Below are 18,837 nucleotides of genomic sequence, written 5' to 3' on the forward strand. Positions count from 1 at the left end.
GTCCTCAGCAAGAGACAGCATACAAAGCATCAACACTTCGCCCTTGGATCTGAATAGACCCAGTCCATATCCCCAGTCCCTCAGCTGAAAGGAAGAGAAACCCGCTGTACCTGAAGTTATTAAACTCAATATTCAGAACATAGGACTGAATTCCCAGGAAAAAAAAAGATACCGTTTGTGAAGCTTGCCTTGAGTTTGGTTGTAGCAGTACAGAAAATCATAGACTGAGAAGTCAGATTAAAAATCTACTTTTGGGGCATTTGTGTGACTGAAAACATCAACAATAAAAGGGAACTGGTCAACATATTTTTCACAAAGTTTTTGATCACATCTTGGTTTTTCCACTTTGCTGAGGACTTAGTGCTGGAAAAAGGCTCATAATAAAATCTGCAAAAATGACTAAACATGCCTATACAATAGTATTTTCTATATATGAAATGTCCGTAATGATTTCCATTGAAAGCCTGCTCCTATGTGAAAAACATTAATTCGAGTTCATGGGGCTTCCCAGAGCCATCACTCTCAGTCAACATGACTCAATAGGTTGTAAGCTCAGTTCCCACATGCATTTGTGCTTTTAATCTCATTACTTTTTAAAAAAAATATGGTTAGACCATACTTAGAGTACTATGCATAGATTTTTTTTTATTTGTTCATGGGACGTGAGTGTTGCTGGCAAGACCAGCAATTATTGACCATCCCTAATTGTCCTTGAGAAACTGATGGTGAGCCACCTTCTTGAACCGCTGCAGTATCTATGGTGTAGGTCCACCCACAGTGCTGTTAGGAAGGAAGTTCCAGGAGTTTGACCCAGTGACCATGAAGGAACAGTGATATAGTTCCAAGTCAGGAGGGTAACTTGCAGGTGGTCGTGTTCCCATGTGTCTGCTGCCCTTGTCCTTCCAGGTGGTCGAGGTCACGGGTTTAGATGGTGCTGTGGAAGGAGGCTTGGTGAGTTACTGCAGTGCATCTTGTAGATGATAGACACTGTGTGCTGGTGGTGGAGGGAGTGAATGGGCTGGATTTTACCAACCGCCCGACATCGGGGTCATGGCGAGGGGCCCAGAAAATATCTACGGGAGAGGCCCGCCATGGGCCTCAACGCCAGGCAGGCCCTGCTCTATGTTACAGGCGGTGGTGAGGCCTCGTGGCAGCCCCCTGCTACTCGGCGATGGAGATCTAATAAAAATATGTTAATTAATTTAAATTACATGAATAAAGACTTACCTTGTAGCGATGGCCGTCCCTCTTCAATATTCCGGCCAACTGCCAGAACTCCGTTCAGAGATCCGAGGAGGAACACTTTTGGGGAGGGGGGAGGAGTGAAGTTTTCAGGGCGGGGGAGGGGGGAATGGCAAAAAGTAATGCGATTGTTGGAGGGGATGGTAGGAAGGGGTTGAAGGTTAAAGTCAAGAAAGTTGTGTGGGGGGGGGGAGGGTCGGGATTGAGAGTTTACTTTTTTTGGTGGGTGGGGTGGGGGGGAACAGGACAAAACAGAAACTGCTTAGTCATTGGGGGTTGTGGGAGAGGGGATTGGAACTGTGAATAAATGTTTCATTTTATTTTTTAAAAAACTGTTACTTTAAATTTTTAAAGTGATATGGATGGGCCGGACGCCCTTTAAAAATGGCGCCGTGCCTGCGCGGTGGTGCCGGGCGCCATTGCCGGGGATGGGGTGTCTGCCAACTCTACGTCATCTGGGGTGGGCGGTCTGCCCCCCTCCATGTAAATGAGCCGCCATGCTAAATATTGCGGCGGCTCCGTGGCGCACATCTTGCATGTGTGCCGCGCCGCTTTTGAAGCTCGCTGCCGAGGTCAGCGGCATGCTGGAAAAATTCAGCCCAAGGTTTGAGGTGGTGAATGGGGTGCCAATCACACTTGATGGGTAAAGTGCAAAACTAATTTACAAGGATGATTCCAGAAATGAGGGGTTAGAACTATCAAAGGCAAAGGCTCCTTCCTCTAGAAAAGAGAAGGCTGAAAGGTGAGCTAATAAAAGTCTTTATATCGGAGTTCAATAGGGTAGATGTCGACAAGATTTTTCACCTTTGGAGGAGTCCAAAACTAGGGGCTATAAATATGAGAGCCACTAATAAATCCAATAAGGACATCAGGGAAACCTCTTTACTCAGAGAGTGCTGAGAATATGGAACCTGCAACCACTTGGAGTAGCTGAGGCAAATAGCACTGATGTACTTAAGGAGAAGCTTTCTAAGTACATGAGGGAGAAAAGGAATAGGAGGATATGTTGATAGGTTTAGATGAACTAATGTGGAATGAGTATCATGTGGAGCATAAGTGCTAGTATAGACCTGTTAGGCCAAATGGCCTAATTCAGTGCTGTAAATATTCTGTAATGCTATGCATGCAATCTGATATACTTTGTAATATCCGATAATTGTTATAAGAGTCAGTCATGATTGCTTGTTCTAAGGACAATTTTAAATGCAATACTTTGAAGTTTAACATCTGTGCTAAAAGTGACACTGCAAATGCATGACAAGAACAAGACTTATTAAACGGGGAGCACTTAGACATTAGTGGGTAAACAGCTGAATCCAGTTACTTTAATACATATTTGTCTTCTATTTTTATGAATGGATGTACAATCCTACACAGGCATCACCACTTTGATTTGCTAAATATTGCTCCTATTTGGTCAGGTATGATGTTACCACCTATCAGGATAGGAAGTGTTACAGAGAGGAACTGCTGTAATTCATAAAATGCAAGCAGAATCAATGCTTTTTTGTAAAAAGCAGCTTGCTTATTTCACACAAGGAAGACACCAAAGAATATCCGGCACATTAAAAAAAAAACCTCTCCTGTTGTTTATTTATGAGAAGGAAAATCTGACAGAAATGAAAATCAGTGCTAAAATTCATGACTCATGTGTTTTCCATTCACACGGCATATCACTATAATGTTCCACCACCGGTGATGTTTATCTGTGCATAATTTAGGAATGCTTTTAAGTGGCACTAAACATTCAAACTATTTATTACAATGAGATTAGAATAATGCACCTATGTGCAGAGTTGGATCAAGGAATATTTTGCATTTCTTTCTGCCCCTCTCCTCTCAAAATGATAGTAAAATATTTAACAGAAGTGTGATATTAGCATAATAGAACCTTAATATGAAATTCTTCCATCTTCAATTTCCATTGATTTTAGCAATTCAGAACAGGTCCAAAAACATGACATTGTCTTTGCCATATTAGTGAAATAAGCACTGCAAAGCTTTTTGTTTTCATTTACTTATCCTTTAATTGTAATCTTTTAATTCATTTCTGTGTCCGCCGACCTACATGTGCTCCGGGACCAGCAATGCCTCTATTTTAAAATTAATATCCTTTCTTTTAAATCCTCCCATGGCTTCACTCCTCCCCAACTCTGTAACCTCTTCCAGCCCTGCAACCCTTCGAGATACCTGGGTTCCTCCCAATCTGGTCTCTTGCACATCCCAGATTAACATCACTACACTGTTGGCAACTTGCCTTTGGTTGCCTCGGCCCTAAACCCTGGAAGTCCCTCTCTAAACATCTCCAGCTCTCTACCTCTCTCTCCTCCTGTAAGATGATCCTTAAAACCTACCGCCTTGACCAAGTTTTTCGTCGCCGATCCTAATAGTTTCTTGAATGGCTCGGTATCAAATTTTGTTTGATAACACGCTTACCAAGTGCCTTGGGAAGTTTACTACATTAAAGTTACTATATAAATGCAAGTTGTAGTTATTACAACTACAGCCTTTTTCACTGTCTCTCCCTGATATTGTCGCATTCTGCCAGAGAACATTGGGCAGCGTCCTTCACTGTTCCACTGCAAACTACCAATACTAAACCATGACAATAGGAGCAGCCTATTTGATATGCCTCACAGTAAGGTGTTGATTTATGCCCTTGTGGATCTTTTATGAGCCTAACAATTGCTGTTGTATTCACCAAATACTAATTTCTTTTGGCAAAGGCCTGTAAATGTTAAAATACATACAATTGCATGCTAATGTAATACTTTTGGCTGGGTAAATAACACTGGTGGACTTCTCGCTTGCACAATGTCAGGCGATATGCTGTTTTATAACAGCAGCAGTGCTATGCTATGTAATGCACAATATAATAGTCTGCTGTTAAGATGGGGCTGTGTTTAGAATGACCTGTTCTGGCATCAACTGCAAAAACAGCAACTTGCATTTATATAGCGCCTTTACTGTAGGAAAACATTCCAAAGTGATTCAGAGGAGCAATTATCAAACAAAATTTAACATGGAGCCACATAAGTAGATATTAGGATGACCAAGAGCTTAATCAAAGAGATGATTTTAAGCAGTGTCTTAACGGAGGAGAAAGAGCTAGGAAGGCAGAGAGGTTTAGGAAGGTAATTCCAGAGCTTAGGGCCTTGGCAGCTGCAGGCCTGGCCACTAATGGTGGCCCAATGCAGACTGGAGATGCTCAAAAGACCAGAGCTGATGAAGCAAGTAAAAAGCTAACTGTTGTGGCTGACCAAACTTTGCAGATTGGTAGCTGCCAAAATAAATTGCTAGCTCGATGCTAGAAGAAAGCAGCAGGAAATTACTGGTTTATGGTGTCTATTTTTTAAAATAATGCTGTTTTTTCATTGTATCTTTATTTATGTAGAGTTGATTTTTTTCTGTTTTATGAACACATTCTTAAATCAGGTGCAAGGGTGAAAGAAGCCTTTTAAATGTGACACTTTCAAGTGAGATAGCTGTAAGACTTTTAGATATAATATAACTTTTTAATCCTAGGTCGAGTCTGAGGGAGATGTCCATAGTAAGAATAGCTTAACAAAAAAAAAATCAAGAAAAAAAATCTATATACTCTAGACAATTTTAAATATACTCCACTAACTTTCTCAACTTCAGAGTGGGGTGATATCATGTCGGCAAAGCTGTATGTTCCCTGGATTTCAGACTACACATCATCAGGAGTGGGGGAGGGGTGGAGATAGATGTGAACTTTGTGGTTCAGGCTGTGAGGAGACTGAAAGGTCTGGAAATAATTACTGCTAGCTATCGGGGAAAAGGGAATTGTCTGGAAACCTCAGCTTACCCCTCGTTCAGACTCCAGAAGCTCTGGTTTGACTCTTGCCGCTGGCATCCCGTCAAGCATTAACATTATGTTCTCAAAGGCGTCTTTGCTGTCCGAGCACTGCAGAGGAAGTGAAAAATAGTCATGTGTCAAACGGCCATTTTGTACTCTCTTTCCTCCCATCCATCCCCCTCATCCCAGCAGAAAAACTAAAACAAACATCAGTTGTAGTAATCATACAATTTGAACTATTCAGACACTTCTTTTGTAACCACGAGTTCGCTGTTTTTATGCCAGTGAGTCAACAGGCTAACTTGGTGATCTGCGGCAGGGATCCTACTGCATTGTGCCTCTTGCTCAGACACCCAAGAGGACCTTGCTCTCCTCCAGCTTTGTTTGAAATGCAAGCTCCCTTTCGGCATCCAGCCAGTAGAAGTGCAAATGCCTCAGGCTACATTACTGATAGACATTGAAGGATGAACGGATGGAGCTGAGCCCCCTTGAGGAAGCATTGCTCAAAGAGAAAGCAGCTGCCTCACATGCCACACAGAAATGGAACAGTTCTGAGCGAGGAAGAGATTTAAGAAATGCATGATTAATGAACAGTTGGAAAAATATGATAAACCTGTGGTGATTTTTTTTTCTCAGCACCCTATTACAATTGAATTCACATCAAATATTTCACAACTCACTATGGTCCTTAAATTTCACCACCCAAATGATCCCGAGAAAAGTAGGGCCTTGACTTACAGCTTTTCATTGACTCTGGTCGATGGATTATGTCATCAAAGTCAAGTTTATGTATTCTGCTGACCTTTCCCAGCCCGGTTTTCTGTTGACTTCATCTGATTTTGATTAGCTTTGTGCTCGTTTTCAACAACATTTTTTGCTTCTCGGTAGCAGAGAAGAGCAGAAACCCAAATTCATCTACTGCCTGAATACCCATCTAGCACCTGAATTATATCATCACCGTGCCTTTAACTAAATATTTCCTTCCCTTCCCTAACCCACCACTTCCCTCAATAGCAGTGTTCCTGCTGGAATTTTCCTATAAAATGTTCACTATTTTCTGGCACATGCCACAGAGTAAGAATTGCACCAATTGTCAAAATATGGTGAACATTTCCCCTGCATACTTTTTCTAGCAAAATCAAACACACTTTGCAGTGGGAGAACGAAAGTTTGTTTATAAACTCGAATGGTTTCATTGGATAGCTTGTTGTACTGCTAGCTGTGAATGAACCATGGATGAATGTGGACACAACATATGTGCAAACCAATAATAAATAAGCACCATTCTTATATATTTACCATTGAAAGTGCATTACCACCCAATGGAACGTCTATTGCATGAGTGAAAGGATAATGTACTCACCCAATACTTCACCCAGTTCCTGCTGAATAATGAATGAAAAAGTTGCATCCCAGTGGGCTCAAGTAGCTTACTCAGACTTAACATTTTCAGGAAAAACACATGCTTCCAAGGGAACCTCCATGGGACAGTAAACACTTTGAGAGCAGCAATACAGCTTGCATCTGTAATGTCTTCTTATGGTGTTTTAAGATTCCTCCATTGGAGAAAGATACCAGAAATTACCATGTAGCAGAGCCTCACAGTGAAGCGCAGTGTTCTTAATCACAGGTGACACAAAATATCTTGTGATTGGAATTGAAAATACAATTTTTTTTAGTGGCCTGGGGCTTACATCTCCAAATTTCCCAACCAACAAGAACTTCTGTTCACGTATTATACATGACAATTAGCAAACTTTCACTTATACACGAATGTTTTATAAATGTACCCTGGTCAATTTTTCAAAAGCTGTGGAACATTTGAATCAGCTAGTAGCTTAGAGAACTGTATGGTGGTTGAAATGAGAGTTTCTTGAACCATCAATATTTACTATTCAACAACAAGACTGATGTTTGACTTTTGAATGTAGTGATACTAAATCTGTAGGATGCTAAATGTTTCTCTAAAGAGGTCAAAATGTGCCTCAGATATGGAAAAAATACTTTGGCACCCAGTTACCCAGCAACTTATTAGGCTTAATACTTGACAATTTGACCAATGGAGAGTTTCAGTATTCAATGACTTGAGCAGGAAACTTTGTAGGAAGGTAGACTGAGAAACATCTTCTACATGAAGCCATTAGATTTGAATAGGGAGTACTGTGAGAACTCAATGGCAAGTTCAGCCTGCTGTGTAAAACCACCGTTCCAAATTAGTCTAAGCATGGAATGGTTCAAAGGTGCTTGCTTCACAAAATTGGTGACATAAATTTGCTATCGTCCAGCATAGGCAGGATTTTGTTGGCAGGAACAGCCCAATCCTTAAAGTCACCAAATTTTGGCTAGTAGAGAAAATGTTGTAGGAAGTCTCTCAATGCCAGAAATAAACTGCTCTGCAAAACTGCAGTGTGCAGGGGAAATCACAATGCAGCAGACACTTGGTGGGTTTGGGGGGCGGTGGGTAAAGCAGAAATATCCCTGGGCCTGCACCGATACACAATGGAACATCAGAATAGAGCAAATATTGGAACATTGGATGGATCAGAGTGCATGCCTACAAAGAAACCTATCTGATTTTCCGGTATTTCCTAGACATGACCCTGTGCGCCTGGGTGCAAATTTGGGAAATTTCGTGACACCCCCCACCTACCCATCATTATATCCCGCAGTTCAAATTCTCCTTGGTGAAATTTACACACTAAACAAAAATTAGATTAGACAGTCTCAATTTTGGCTCCCATTGCTTATGAATCCACATCAGACACTAATTGGCAGACTTGCTTAAAGACAACATCAGAGTAGTTGCGGATGGCAATGGAAATATAAGGGGTAATTTTCCTACTTTGCAGTGTCTGTGGTGGCTAATTAAAATTGTTGGAAAATCATCTGCCACCTGAATTTCTGACAGGTGATGCCAGCCAGCAAGGTTAATGGATTAAATATCCCTTGACAGTGTAGGGCACACTATGATCAGTGGCAGTAAGTCCCAGGCAGCTTTTACAATCTTGAGTGACATCTGACTTATTTAAAGAATGGACTTTGTAATCATGAAGCCACAAATTTAATAACTGGGATAAATCAACTCCTCTCCCGAAAGGGTCAAGAGTTCAAATCTAAAGTCCATCATTTTAACAGAACGTGATTTAAAGTATTACAATATTGTGCAAATTGACACTCAGTTAGCAATTCCACAGAATGGCTGCTGTGGGAAATAAGAACATAAGAACACTTGAAGCAGGGACAGGAGTAGATCATACGGCCTGTCGAGCCTGCTCCACCATTCAATATGATCACGGCTGATCTTGGGCTTTAGTTCCACTTTCCCCGCATATTCCTTGATTTCCTGAGAGACCAAAACTCTGTCTATCCCAGCCTTAAATATATTCAACAATAGAGCAACCACTGCCCTCTGGGGTAGAGAATTCCAAAGATTCATAACACTTGGGAGTGATGAAATTTTTCCTCATCTCAGTCCTAAATGATCATCCCCTTATCCTGAGACTGCATGTCCCTCCACCACCCCCCAATAGAAATAATCTCTCAGTGTCTACCCTGTCAAGCCCCTTCAGAATCTTGTATGTTTCAATTAGTTTGCCTCTCATTCTTCTAAACTCCAGAGAGTATAGGCCCAATTTACTCAGCCTCTCATCATAGGACAACCCTCTCATCCCAGGGACCAATTTAGTGAACTTTTGCTGCACTGCCTCCAATACAAGTATATCCTCCTTTAAATATGGAGACCAAAACTGCACACAGTATTCCAGGTGTGGTCTCACCAAAGCCCCATACAATTGTAGCAAGACTTGCACTCCAATCACTTTGCAATAAAGAACTACATGTTATTTGCCTTCCTAATTGCTTGCTGTACCTGCATGTTAACTTTCTGTGTTCCTTGTACGAGTACACCAAAATCTCTCTGAACATCAACATTTACAAGTTTCACACCTTTAAAAAAATTCTGCTCTTCTATTCTTACAACCAAAGTAAATAACCCCACACTTCCCCACATTATACTCCATCTGCCACCTTGTTGCCCACTCACTTAACCTGTCTATATCTCTTTGCAGACTCTGTGTCCTTCCCACAGCTTGCATTTCCACCTACATTTGTATCATCAGCAAACTTAGATACTCTCTGTCTCTTCGTCTAAATAATTAATATAGATTGTAAATAGCTGAGGCCTCAGCACTGATCCTTGTGGCACTCCAACAGTCACAGCCTGCCAACTTCAAAATGCCCGATTTATGCTTACTCTTTACTTCCTGTCCGTTAACCAATCCTCTATCTATGGTAATATATTACCCCCGACTCCATGAGCCATTATCTTGCCTATTAACCTTTTGTGTAGCACCTTATCAAATGCCTTTTGGAAATCCAGAGATACAATATTTACTGATTCTCCTTTATCTACCCTACCAGTCATATCCTCAAAAAACTCTAATAAATTGGTCAAACATGATTTTCCATTCTTAAAACCACATTGACTTTGCTTGATCATACTATAATTTTCTAACTGCATTGTTAAGACTTCCTTAAGAACAGATTCAAGCACTTTTCCAATGACTGATGTCAGTCTAACTGGTCTGTAGTTCCCTGTTTTCTCTTTTCCTTTCTTGAATAGCGATATTACATTTGCTAACTTCCAATCTGTTGGGACCGTTCCAGAATCCAGGGAAATTTGGAAAATCATAGCCAGCACAACCATTTTCTCTGCAGCTATGTCTTTTAGAACCCGAGGATGTAGGCCATCAGGTCCTGGGGATTTTCTGGATTTTAGTATCTTAAATTTCTCCAATACTTTTTCTGTATTGATATCAATTACCTTAATTTCCTCACTTTTTAGCCCCCAGTTTACCCTCTATTTCTGCAACATGTGTCTTCTATTGTGAAGACAGTCACAAATATTTGTTTAATGTCTCTGCCATTTCCTCATTTCCCATAATAATTTCTTCCGTGTCGGCTTCTAAGGGATCAATGTTTACTTTAGCTACTCTCTTCCTTTTTATATTGTCAGGCAGACCCCCCACCTGCCAAGAATGAGGCATATTAATTTTGTCATATGGACACGGATTTAAAACTGTTGCTGGAGCGAGGAAATGACTTGTTAAATAGATCAGCCATGGCTGTAAAACAACATTTGCATACTACAGACAGTGCTTGGGGGGGGGGGGGCAAAGGGGCTATTCCCTGCCCCAATTTAACCCACAATGGACTTTGAGCACCAAGTACTGTGTGTAAGAAGAGACTTTCCAGGGTCGGCTAAGACAAGAGAATCCACAAACAGACATGGTCAGACCAGCTAACCTGCTTGGCAACCTGGGTTTTTCTGAATTGTGCAAAGAGTTTGAACTGAAAAAGACTGTTTGCTCCTGGAGTGTGAAGACCTCTCCTGTATGCTTCCATCTCCTTCTCACAAGCCTCTGGATCCATTGAGGACACATGAACGTCAAGAGAGAAAAGTCTCCTATATTGTACAAGGTTTAAGAAGAATACTGGGCCCCAACGAAAAGCAAGATATACCGACAATCAAGGACTTTACAGCGAGTTCGAAGAACAGTAACAAAAAACCATCTTCATATATTGCCTCAAACTTTTCCACTTTATTCCTTCTGCTCTTTTCTGTCTCTATCTGCATGTGCGTATCGCATTGCATGCTAGCGTGGGTGCGTCATGCATCGGTAGGTGTTAACCAAATTAGAGTTTAAGTTTAATAAAGTTCAACCTTTTTTATTTAAACCTAAGAAAATTTGTTTGGCTAGTTTCTTTGCCATATAATTAAAAGTTATTGAACAAGGATTCACTAAGGGGGAGCTAAAAAAATGGTGTGTTTAAAACAAAACCCTGTTATGGTAAGACCAGGTGAAGGCTGAAAGGGAACCCTAGACCTCTTTCTCACCGGTCGTAACAATATACTTATAAAAGCTCTTTCAATCTGTTTTAATATTCCTAGCTAGTTTACTCTTATATTCTATTTTTTCCCTTATCAACTTTTTCGTGGCCCTTTGCAACATTATCCTCGAGCAGTCGAGGTACTCGTCTGTGGTGGGGCTGAGAAAGTTTACTTTGCAGCTGACTTTGCCATAGCCAACCTTCAAGTGCTTCATTCTGACACTGGATTCCAGAAACTGGAACATCTTCCATTTCATAGGACTGTTATCCCTCACTTTAAGCATATAAAAAAAAAATCACACAGCAAACAATGCCCAAAGCAAACATGAATTGGAATAGTCACTAAGATACACGAAAACTCATTTATAATACAATGCTGCCACTCTATACTGCACAATGCTATGACACAAATATCCAGGGACTCAGTTAGCATGACTTTTCCAGCCTTAAGAACTGTGAAGGATAGTGCAACACAGATGCATATTCAATATGAATCTGGTCAACCAGCCCCAAAGGTAAAGGTTAGCACCTGAATCAATGTTAACCAGGCATAATTTCAAATCTGCTTTCAGCTTCATCTTTGGGATGAAAAGTTAAACTGAGGCCCAATTTGCCCTCTCAGATGGATACAAAAGGTCCCATGGCACTATTCAAATAAGAGAAGGGAGTTATCCCTGGTGACCTGGCCAACATTTATCCCTCAATCAACATCACATTGTTGTTTGTATACAAATTGGCTGCTGCATGTTCTACATTACAACAGTGACTACGCTCCAAAGGTGCTTCATTGGCTGTAAAGGGCTTGGAGACATCCAGTGGTCATGAAAAGTGCTATATAAATGCAAGTGTTTCCTCTTCTTTCTTTCCCTGTTCAAGCCATGCTTCTGTTTCTTCATACTCAGGCAGCTGGTTTCCTGGTACTTCATCAGCTGCTTCAGAATTCTACTCTATACATTTAGTTGCAACCACCAACAATCACAACATTCTAATATAAAACCAGTTCTGAAGAAGGGTCATTGAGCTGAAACGCTAACTCTGCTTCTCTCTCTCCACAGATGCTGCCAGACCTGCTGAGTATTTTCAGCATTTCTTGTTTTTAAATCACAACACTGTAAAATAGGTGATACTTCAAGTTAACTGAAAACAGTAAATGCAGGATAGTTTCTGGCAGTTTAGGGAGGTTTTCAATTGATATTTGAACCGGGTTTCTGTTCAATAAACTAGTGTTAAAGTGCTGCATTTAGATGAGCGATGAAAGGACTAATAACAAATGGAAGGTCAGCGAATGACTTGTCCATTCGATAATGGGCAAATATAAAACTGTACATACAAATTGAAAATAATTTTGTTGTTATGCATTGCCTTCCAATAAATAAATAAATAATCATGGCATTTTAAACCGTTGGGCGTACTCTTTTCATCTTGTGCTCATCAGGACATCAGTGCTGTGGAATGAACTAGTTTCATAATGGCCCAGATTTTGCAGTCAGCTGCAAATGAACGGCGCTCGCTGTTCAATATGCTTTTACAGCTGTCCAAACTTTTTGTGGGCTTTTGCATGGAAATTTACTTTCATCAGAAGTCTGAACCAGCACAAACCCCTCTACAGGGGATCTGGCATCTGTGTGAACAGGACAAGCAACAGCAATGCTCTCCAACCAGATTGAAGGATCCTTACTGAGGCATGCAGAGTCTACACCAGGAAGTGTGAGTTCGAATATTTAATTCAATGTAATAGTATGTACAGAAAGCAAAATAAACAGAGGGAAAGAAAGGTAGGATTAAGAGAGAGAGATAAAAGTGACAGAAATGAAAAGTTACAAAATTATTTTAATTTAAAAAAAAATCTCCAACAATAATTAAAATCTGAAGGAATGAGATACCACACTTGTGAATGTACATTTTCATTGCCAGAGCAGTTGTTTGGCAGCACCTAAGACTTAAAATGCCATTAAAAGCTCACTTACATCTGAATGCACAAGCTCTAAGTATTTCTGATGTGTTTAGTGCTTATCTAGTGGGTAAGTACAGCAACTTCAAGAACTTCATGTGTTTTTATGTCAAATCTTTTGGAGAGGTAGTGGTACAACAAAGCTGTGGCGAGGCAGAGCAAATCAGATAGCAACTTCCGTATTTTGCATTTCACTGCAAGTGTGTGGACGCCAGAAATTGCTGGTCGATTTACTTTTCACAACGCAAGCTCGAGGAACAGCACCTCATCTTTCAACTGGGTACTTTACAGCCTTCAGGACTCAACACTGAGTTCAATAATTTTAGATCATAATCTCTGCCCCCATTTTTTCTTTTTTTTTGATGATTCTTCCCCATCCCCTGTTTCTTTCTTAATCCTTTTACTTTGTGCTCAGATGACTGTTATCCTGCCATTTACAACTCATCCAGACACATCTTTACTTGTCCCATTACCACTCCCCTTGGCTCTGTACCATGAAACCTTTTGTCATTTAATCTATTTTAAAACATTTTTTATTTAGAGATCAGCACTGAAACAGGCCCTTTGGCTCACTGAGTCTGTGCCGACCAACAACCCCCCATTTATACTAACCCTACAGTAATCCCATAATCACTGCCAACTACCTACACTAGGGGCAATTTACAATGACCAATTTACCTATCAACCTGCAAGTCTTTGGTTGTGGGAGGAAACTGGAGCACCCGGCGAAAACCCACGCGGTCACAGGGAGAACTTGCAAACTCCACACAGGCAGTACCCAGAATTGAACCCGGGTCCCTGGAGCTGTGAGGCTGCGGTGCTAACCCTTATCACAGACCTTTCCTTTTGTTCTTCTTCCCCACTTTTCCCTTTTCACTTGCTCAAAACCCATTACATTTCTAACTTTTGTCAGTTCTGATGTAAGGTCCCACAGACCTGAAGCGTTACCTCCATTTCTCTCTCCACAGATGCTGCCTGAGCTGATGAGTATTTCCAGAATTTTCTGTTTTTGTATTCTTCAACAATGGTGAGCACTGAGAGCCTCACAGTCATTCCTATTACAAAATCTTGTCTGTTATTTGTAGTCCCATTGTACACGATAAATAAAATAATGGCATGGCTCCCTTAATAATACGTGCCAAGTCAGAATCTAGAGGTCAGGTGTTAACACCAAACATGTAAACTGAAAGCAATTCAAGATTTTTATATTTCTTTGAGGTGTTAAAACCATGAAACAATGAAAGTCCTTGGGATACTCTGATATCATGAAGAAGCTGCTATGACATTGGTGTAGTTATGTGACATATTAAGACAATGATTTTAGATTGCTAGGAAAGGAAATGAAGTTCTCCAATTTGGTTTGCATTAAACACCAATTTTAAAAAAAGCTACACATGTAGAGAAAAAGCATAATTCTGTATTCATGTGTAGCTTCTACTTATATACTGCTTGGGGAAAATTACAAAAAACCTACAGCTTCACTTTCACAAATGACTGAACTTCAGCCTTTAAGGCGAAACCCGAAATAAACCAAATGCTCCTCCATGGTAGAACATTGCTGTGGAACAGGAGTCTGTAGGATTCAACTGGTTGGTTTTATTGATGCTATCAACTCATAACCTTGCCTATCAGTCACAAGGGAGATTGCTAAATACATCAGCATTGTAGATTTTCAATGTTCTCACCTTGCCACCCCATCACCAGGAACTGTATATTTAGTAAAGAACCTTTTAAGAAGATGGTACAATCTACATGGCAGCATTGTTCCTACCTGAGTGGCACAGTTGTGTTTAAAATAGAATTTTTAAGGCAGTGCAGTGGCCACTTAATGTTACAATGTGGGTTTGCACTGATGATCCCATCACATGCTGATTTTCCAATCTCAGTTGTGCAAGCATGGGCAAGCAATTCACCAAAGGATGCTGTGAAGAGCATAGAGAGTCACCTCCATTTTTCTGGTCCATTGCCTTGTCTCTCTTTGGAGCCAATATTGGAATGGGTTTTGTACTCGTTTTCAGTAAAATTAACAGGAAGAATTGCATCTCACGAGATGACATGCATTCAATATCCATTATTGAAGAAGGGTAGCAGGGATAAACCAGGCAATTATGGGCCTGTGGGTCTAACATCAGTGGTAGGGAAACTATTGGAAAAAATTCTGAGGGACAGGATTATCTCCACTTGATGAGGCAGGGATTAATCACGGATAGTCAGCATGGCTTTGCCGAGGGAGATCATATCTAACAAACTTGATTGAGTTTTTCAAGAAGGTGACTAGGTGTGTAGATGAGGGTAAAGCAGTTGATGTAGTCTACATGGACTTTAGTAAAGCTTTTGATAAGGTCCTGCATGGGAGATTGGTTAAGAAGGACCATTTGGCAAATTGGATCCAAAACTGGCTTAGTGGAAGGAGACAAAGAGTGATGGTCGAGGGTTGTTTTTGCGAGTGGAAGCCTATGACCAGTGGTGTATTGCAGGGATCGATGCTGGAACCCTTGCCGTTTGTAGTGTACATTAATGATTTGGACGATGAATATAGGAGGTATGATCAGTAAGTTCGCAGATGACACGAAAATCGGTGGTGTCACAAATAGTGAGGAGAAAAGCCTTAGATTACAGGACGAGATAGATGGGCTGGTAAGATGGGTGGAGCAGTGGCAAATGGAATTTAATCTTGAGAAGTGTGAGGGTGCAGAGGAGATTCACCAGGATGTTGCCTGGGCTGGAGCATTTCACCTATGAAGAGAGACTGGATAGGCGAGGGTTGTTTTCCTTAGAGCAGAGAAGGCTGAGGGGGGATCTGTTTGAGATATACAAAATTGTGAGGGGCATTGATAGGATAGATAGAAAGAATTTTTTTCCCTTAGCAGAGGGGTCAATAACCAGGGGCTATATATTTAAGGTAAGGGGCAGGAGGTTTAGAGGGGATTTGAGGAAACATTTTTTCACCCAGAGGGTGGTTGAAATCTGGAACACATTGCCTGAAGGGGTGGTAGAGGCAGGAACCCTCACAACATTTAAGAAGTATTTAGATGAACACTTGAAACACCATAGCATACAAGGCTATGAGCCAAGTGCTGGAAAATGGGATTAGAATAGATAGGTGTTTGATGGCTGGCACAAACATGATGGTCCGAAGGGCCTGTTTCTGTGCTGTAAAATTCTATGGCTCTATGACTCTAATATCGCTGGAATACATCCAACTACCGTATGTAATATTAGTGACAAACTCTGCAATAGAGACATCTTATTGACTAATTATTCCTCTATGATTTATCATGTTCAAATCTGTCCCTTTAAACTCCTGGCCTTAATTCTTTGACTTTGTGATCCTTTTTTCGCCATTCATGTTAGTTGCTCTTTTTATTTATATTTTTCATTTTGTCTTTTCCCCCCTCCCCATCTCCAATTTTCTTCCTTTCTCCAACTCCTTCCATTGTAGTTTCTCTCCACCTCTTTCAGACTTCCTTACTATCAATATTTCTCTCCTCCTTTCAACATATTTCTTTTTCCATTTATTTTCTGTTAAATCACTAAGATATATTTTGTGGTCTTATACAGCAGAGAAGTAAAGATTGTTTGTGGATTGTGGGCCCCAGAAATCTGGGAAGTCAAAGGTTGACATGACTATAACTGGCACTGGCACTGTTGTTGCATTATTTGGGGGAGAAATGACACCAATTCTCTATCATTATGGAAGAAAATGCCTGACTGCTAAACAACGCGGCTCACTGTTAATTCAAAGTTATTTTGGTGCTGGGACAAAATTTGCATTATCCAGTAATGCAGTTTAAGCAACTAAAATAGTGCAAGGGGCATTGAATTGAAGTAACATGATTTGAATGAAGTGACTCCAAATTAGGAATATAGACTATTGTGTCAGTCTATGTTCACTTTTCTCCCATCTTCATTGCTCTGCTGTAGTCTTCTCAAGTAGCATGAAGTTTGTATTGCAGCTGTGGCATTAAGGTACATTTGCTGCAATATTAATTAGCTTTCCGATTTAATTTTCATAGAATTAAATGATTATGGAAATTGTATGGCAGTTGTGATCAGGGAATACATTTGGATAATTACTTTAACATTTTATTTCTGAGACTTTTGCTTGGTTGCTGGTGCACATAGGGAGTGGGAGAAAACAAACAAGTCTTGGCCCATTATTATACTGTTACTTCCTTTGGGGGATGAGAATAAAGTTAGACATTAAAATGAATTTATAATGGTAAAAGCAGCAGGGTGAACGTTTGCACATCAGAAGATGAAACGTATGCTGAGGTGTGAACTGTCTGCCACCCACCATGATGCTTGCAACTGCAGAACCTTCTTGCCTGATTCCATGCCCTTTTTAGTACTCTTCACCACAGCCCCAGTTGAGAGCTGCTAGTTCAACAGTGACTAGAGATAGCACCTGGGACACTTCTGGTTCTGCCTCATCCTGAGCCTTGCTGAAAAGTGTTTGTGCATGGATACCAGGAGATGACAGGATTGAGGAGCTGCGTTACTAACTGCACCATGGTAAAATTACCTGCCAGCACTCACTGTCTATGCCTCATGAAGAATGAACATTTGGGTGAGGTACTAGAGGGCAGCCAGCATCTGTACAAATGTACCCGGCATGAATCAGAAAATCAAATATTAGTAGTGAAATTTGTATGCTAAGCAAACTCCAGTTAGTAATTCACTGTGTGAAAACTAAAATAGAACAAGATGATTTGCGTAACCTGTGCAAATGCAAAACTTGCTCTGGGTGTGGTGAATAGGAGAGTGTAATTACCTCATGATGAGTACAGGACAACAGTGCCAAATTTAAATGGATAAATATATTTCCATAATTTCAGTCAATTTGCTGTGCTGGAACCACAGCACTACCTTTACATTAATGACCATATGTATTTAGTTATTTATTAGTTACAAGGTTAGGTTGGAAAAGTTGGGGTGTTCTCCTGGAGCAAAGGAGATTGACGGGAGATTTGACAGAGGGGTACAAGATTACGACAGGCTTTGATAAGATAGACAATGAAAAACTAGTCCCAACAACTGATGGTACAAGGACTGGGGACACAGATTGAAGGTTTTAGGCAAGAGATGCAGGGGTGTGGGGTTTGCTGGGGTGTTAAGATGAACATTTTTATGCAGTGGGTGGTAATGACCTGGAATTCACTGCTCACGAGGGTGGTGGAAGCAGAGACAATCAATGATTTCAAAAGGAAATTGGATGGGATTGAACTTTTGGCTTGGGGTGGGGAGACCCACCATCAGCACAAATTCAAGCCTATGACTCTATATGGGGCCGGAACTTGCTGGAGTGGGGCATCTGACAGCATATATCATTGGTTAGATTTCTTCCTGCAGCCTTCAGTTCAAACATCTTTTGCAGGCTAACTTGTTGGAAATGCAAGCTGCTAACAGCATGGTGACTGCAACAGGGGATTTGGAACCTCAGTGAACAACTGGACCATTAGTCTATCTTTTTAACCAATGAGATTTAAGGATTGAGATATAAACAGAGGAATGACTGAGAAGGAGGTAAGTTAGAGTGCGGGCCTGGGAAATAAGGTGAAGCATCTGCATCCATCTTCAGCCAGAAGTGCCGAGTGGATAATCCACCTCGGTCTTCTTCTGAAGTCCCCAGCATCACAGATGCCAGTCTTCAGCCAATCCGATTCACTCCACGTGATATTAAGAAATGGCAGAAGGGACTGGAATGAGCAAGGGCCCTGACAACATTCTGGCAACAGTACTGGAGATTTGTGCGCCAGAACTCGCCGTGCCCCTCGCCAAGCTGTTCCAGTACAGCTATAACACTGACATCTACCCGGCAATGTGTAAAATTGGCTGAGTATGTCCTGTACACAAAAAGCAGGACAAATTCAACCTGGCACTGGAACCCCGGACAAGAGGTAGGAGTGGCGGGGTAGCCGGGACCAGTTTGGAA

The 18,837-nt window shown here is 41.0% G+C and overlaps 1 protein-coding gene across 9 annotated transcripts in view; it reads right to left on the minus strand.

Moving 5' to 3' along the window:
* The window catches only part of klf12b (Kruppel like factor 12b), a 238,229-nt gene that overhangs the window by 126,045 nt on the left and 93,347 nt on the right, over positions 1 to 18,837 (minus strand). For all 9 annotated transcript variants that reach the window (XR_010975248.1, XM_068034302.1, XM_068034301.1 and 6 more), the window contains one exon: positions 5,072 to 5,170. Coding sequence is in view for 8 of the 9 variants with exons in the window: in XM_068034301.1 (XP_067890402.1) it covers positions 5,072 to 5,170 (99 nt within the window). In the remaining variant the exon portion in view is untranslated. The remainder of the gene's footprint in view (positions 1 to 5,071; positions 5,171 to 18,837) is intronic.

Source organism: Heterodontus francisci, chromosome 6 (assembly GCF_036365525.1).
Source record: "Heterodontus francisci isolate sHetFra1 chromosome 6, sHetFra1.hap1, whole genome shotgun sequence".
Lineage (NCBI taxonomy): Eukaryota > Metazoa > Chordata > Chondrichthyes > Heterodontiformes > Heterodontidae > Heterodontus > Heterodontus francisci.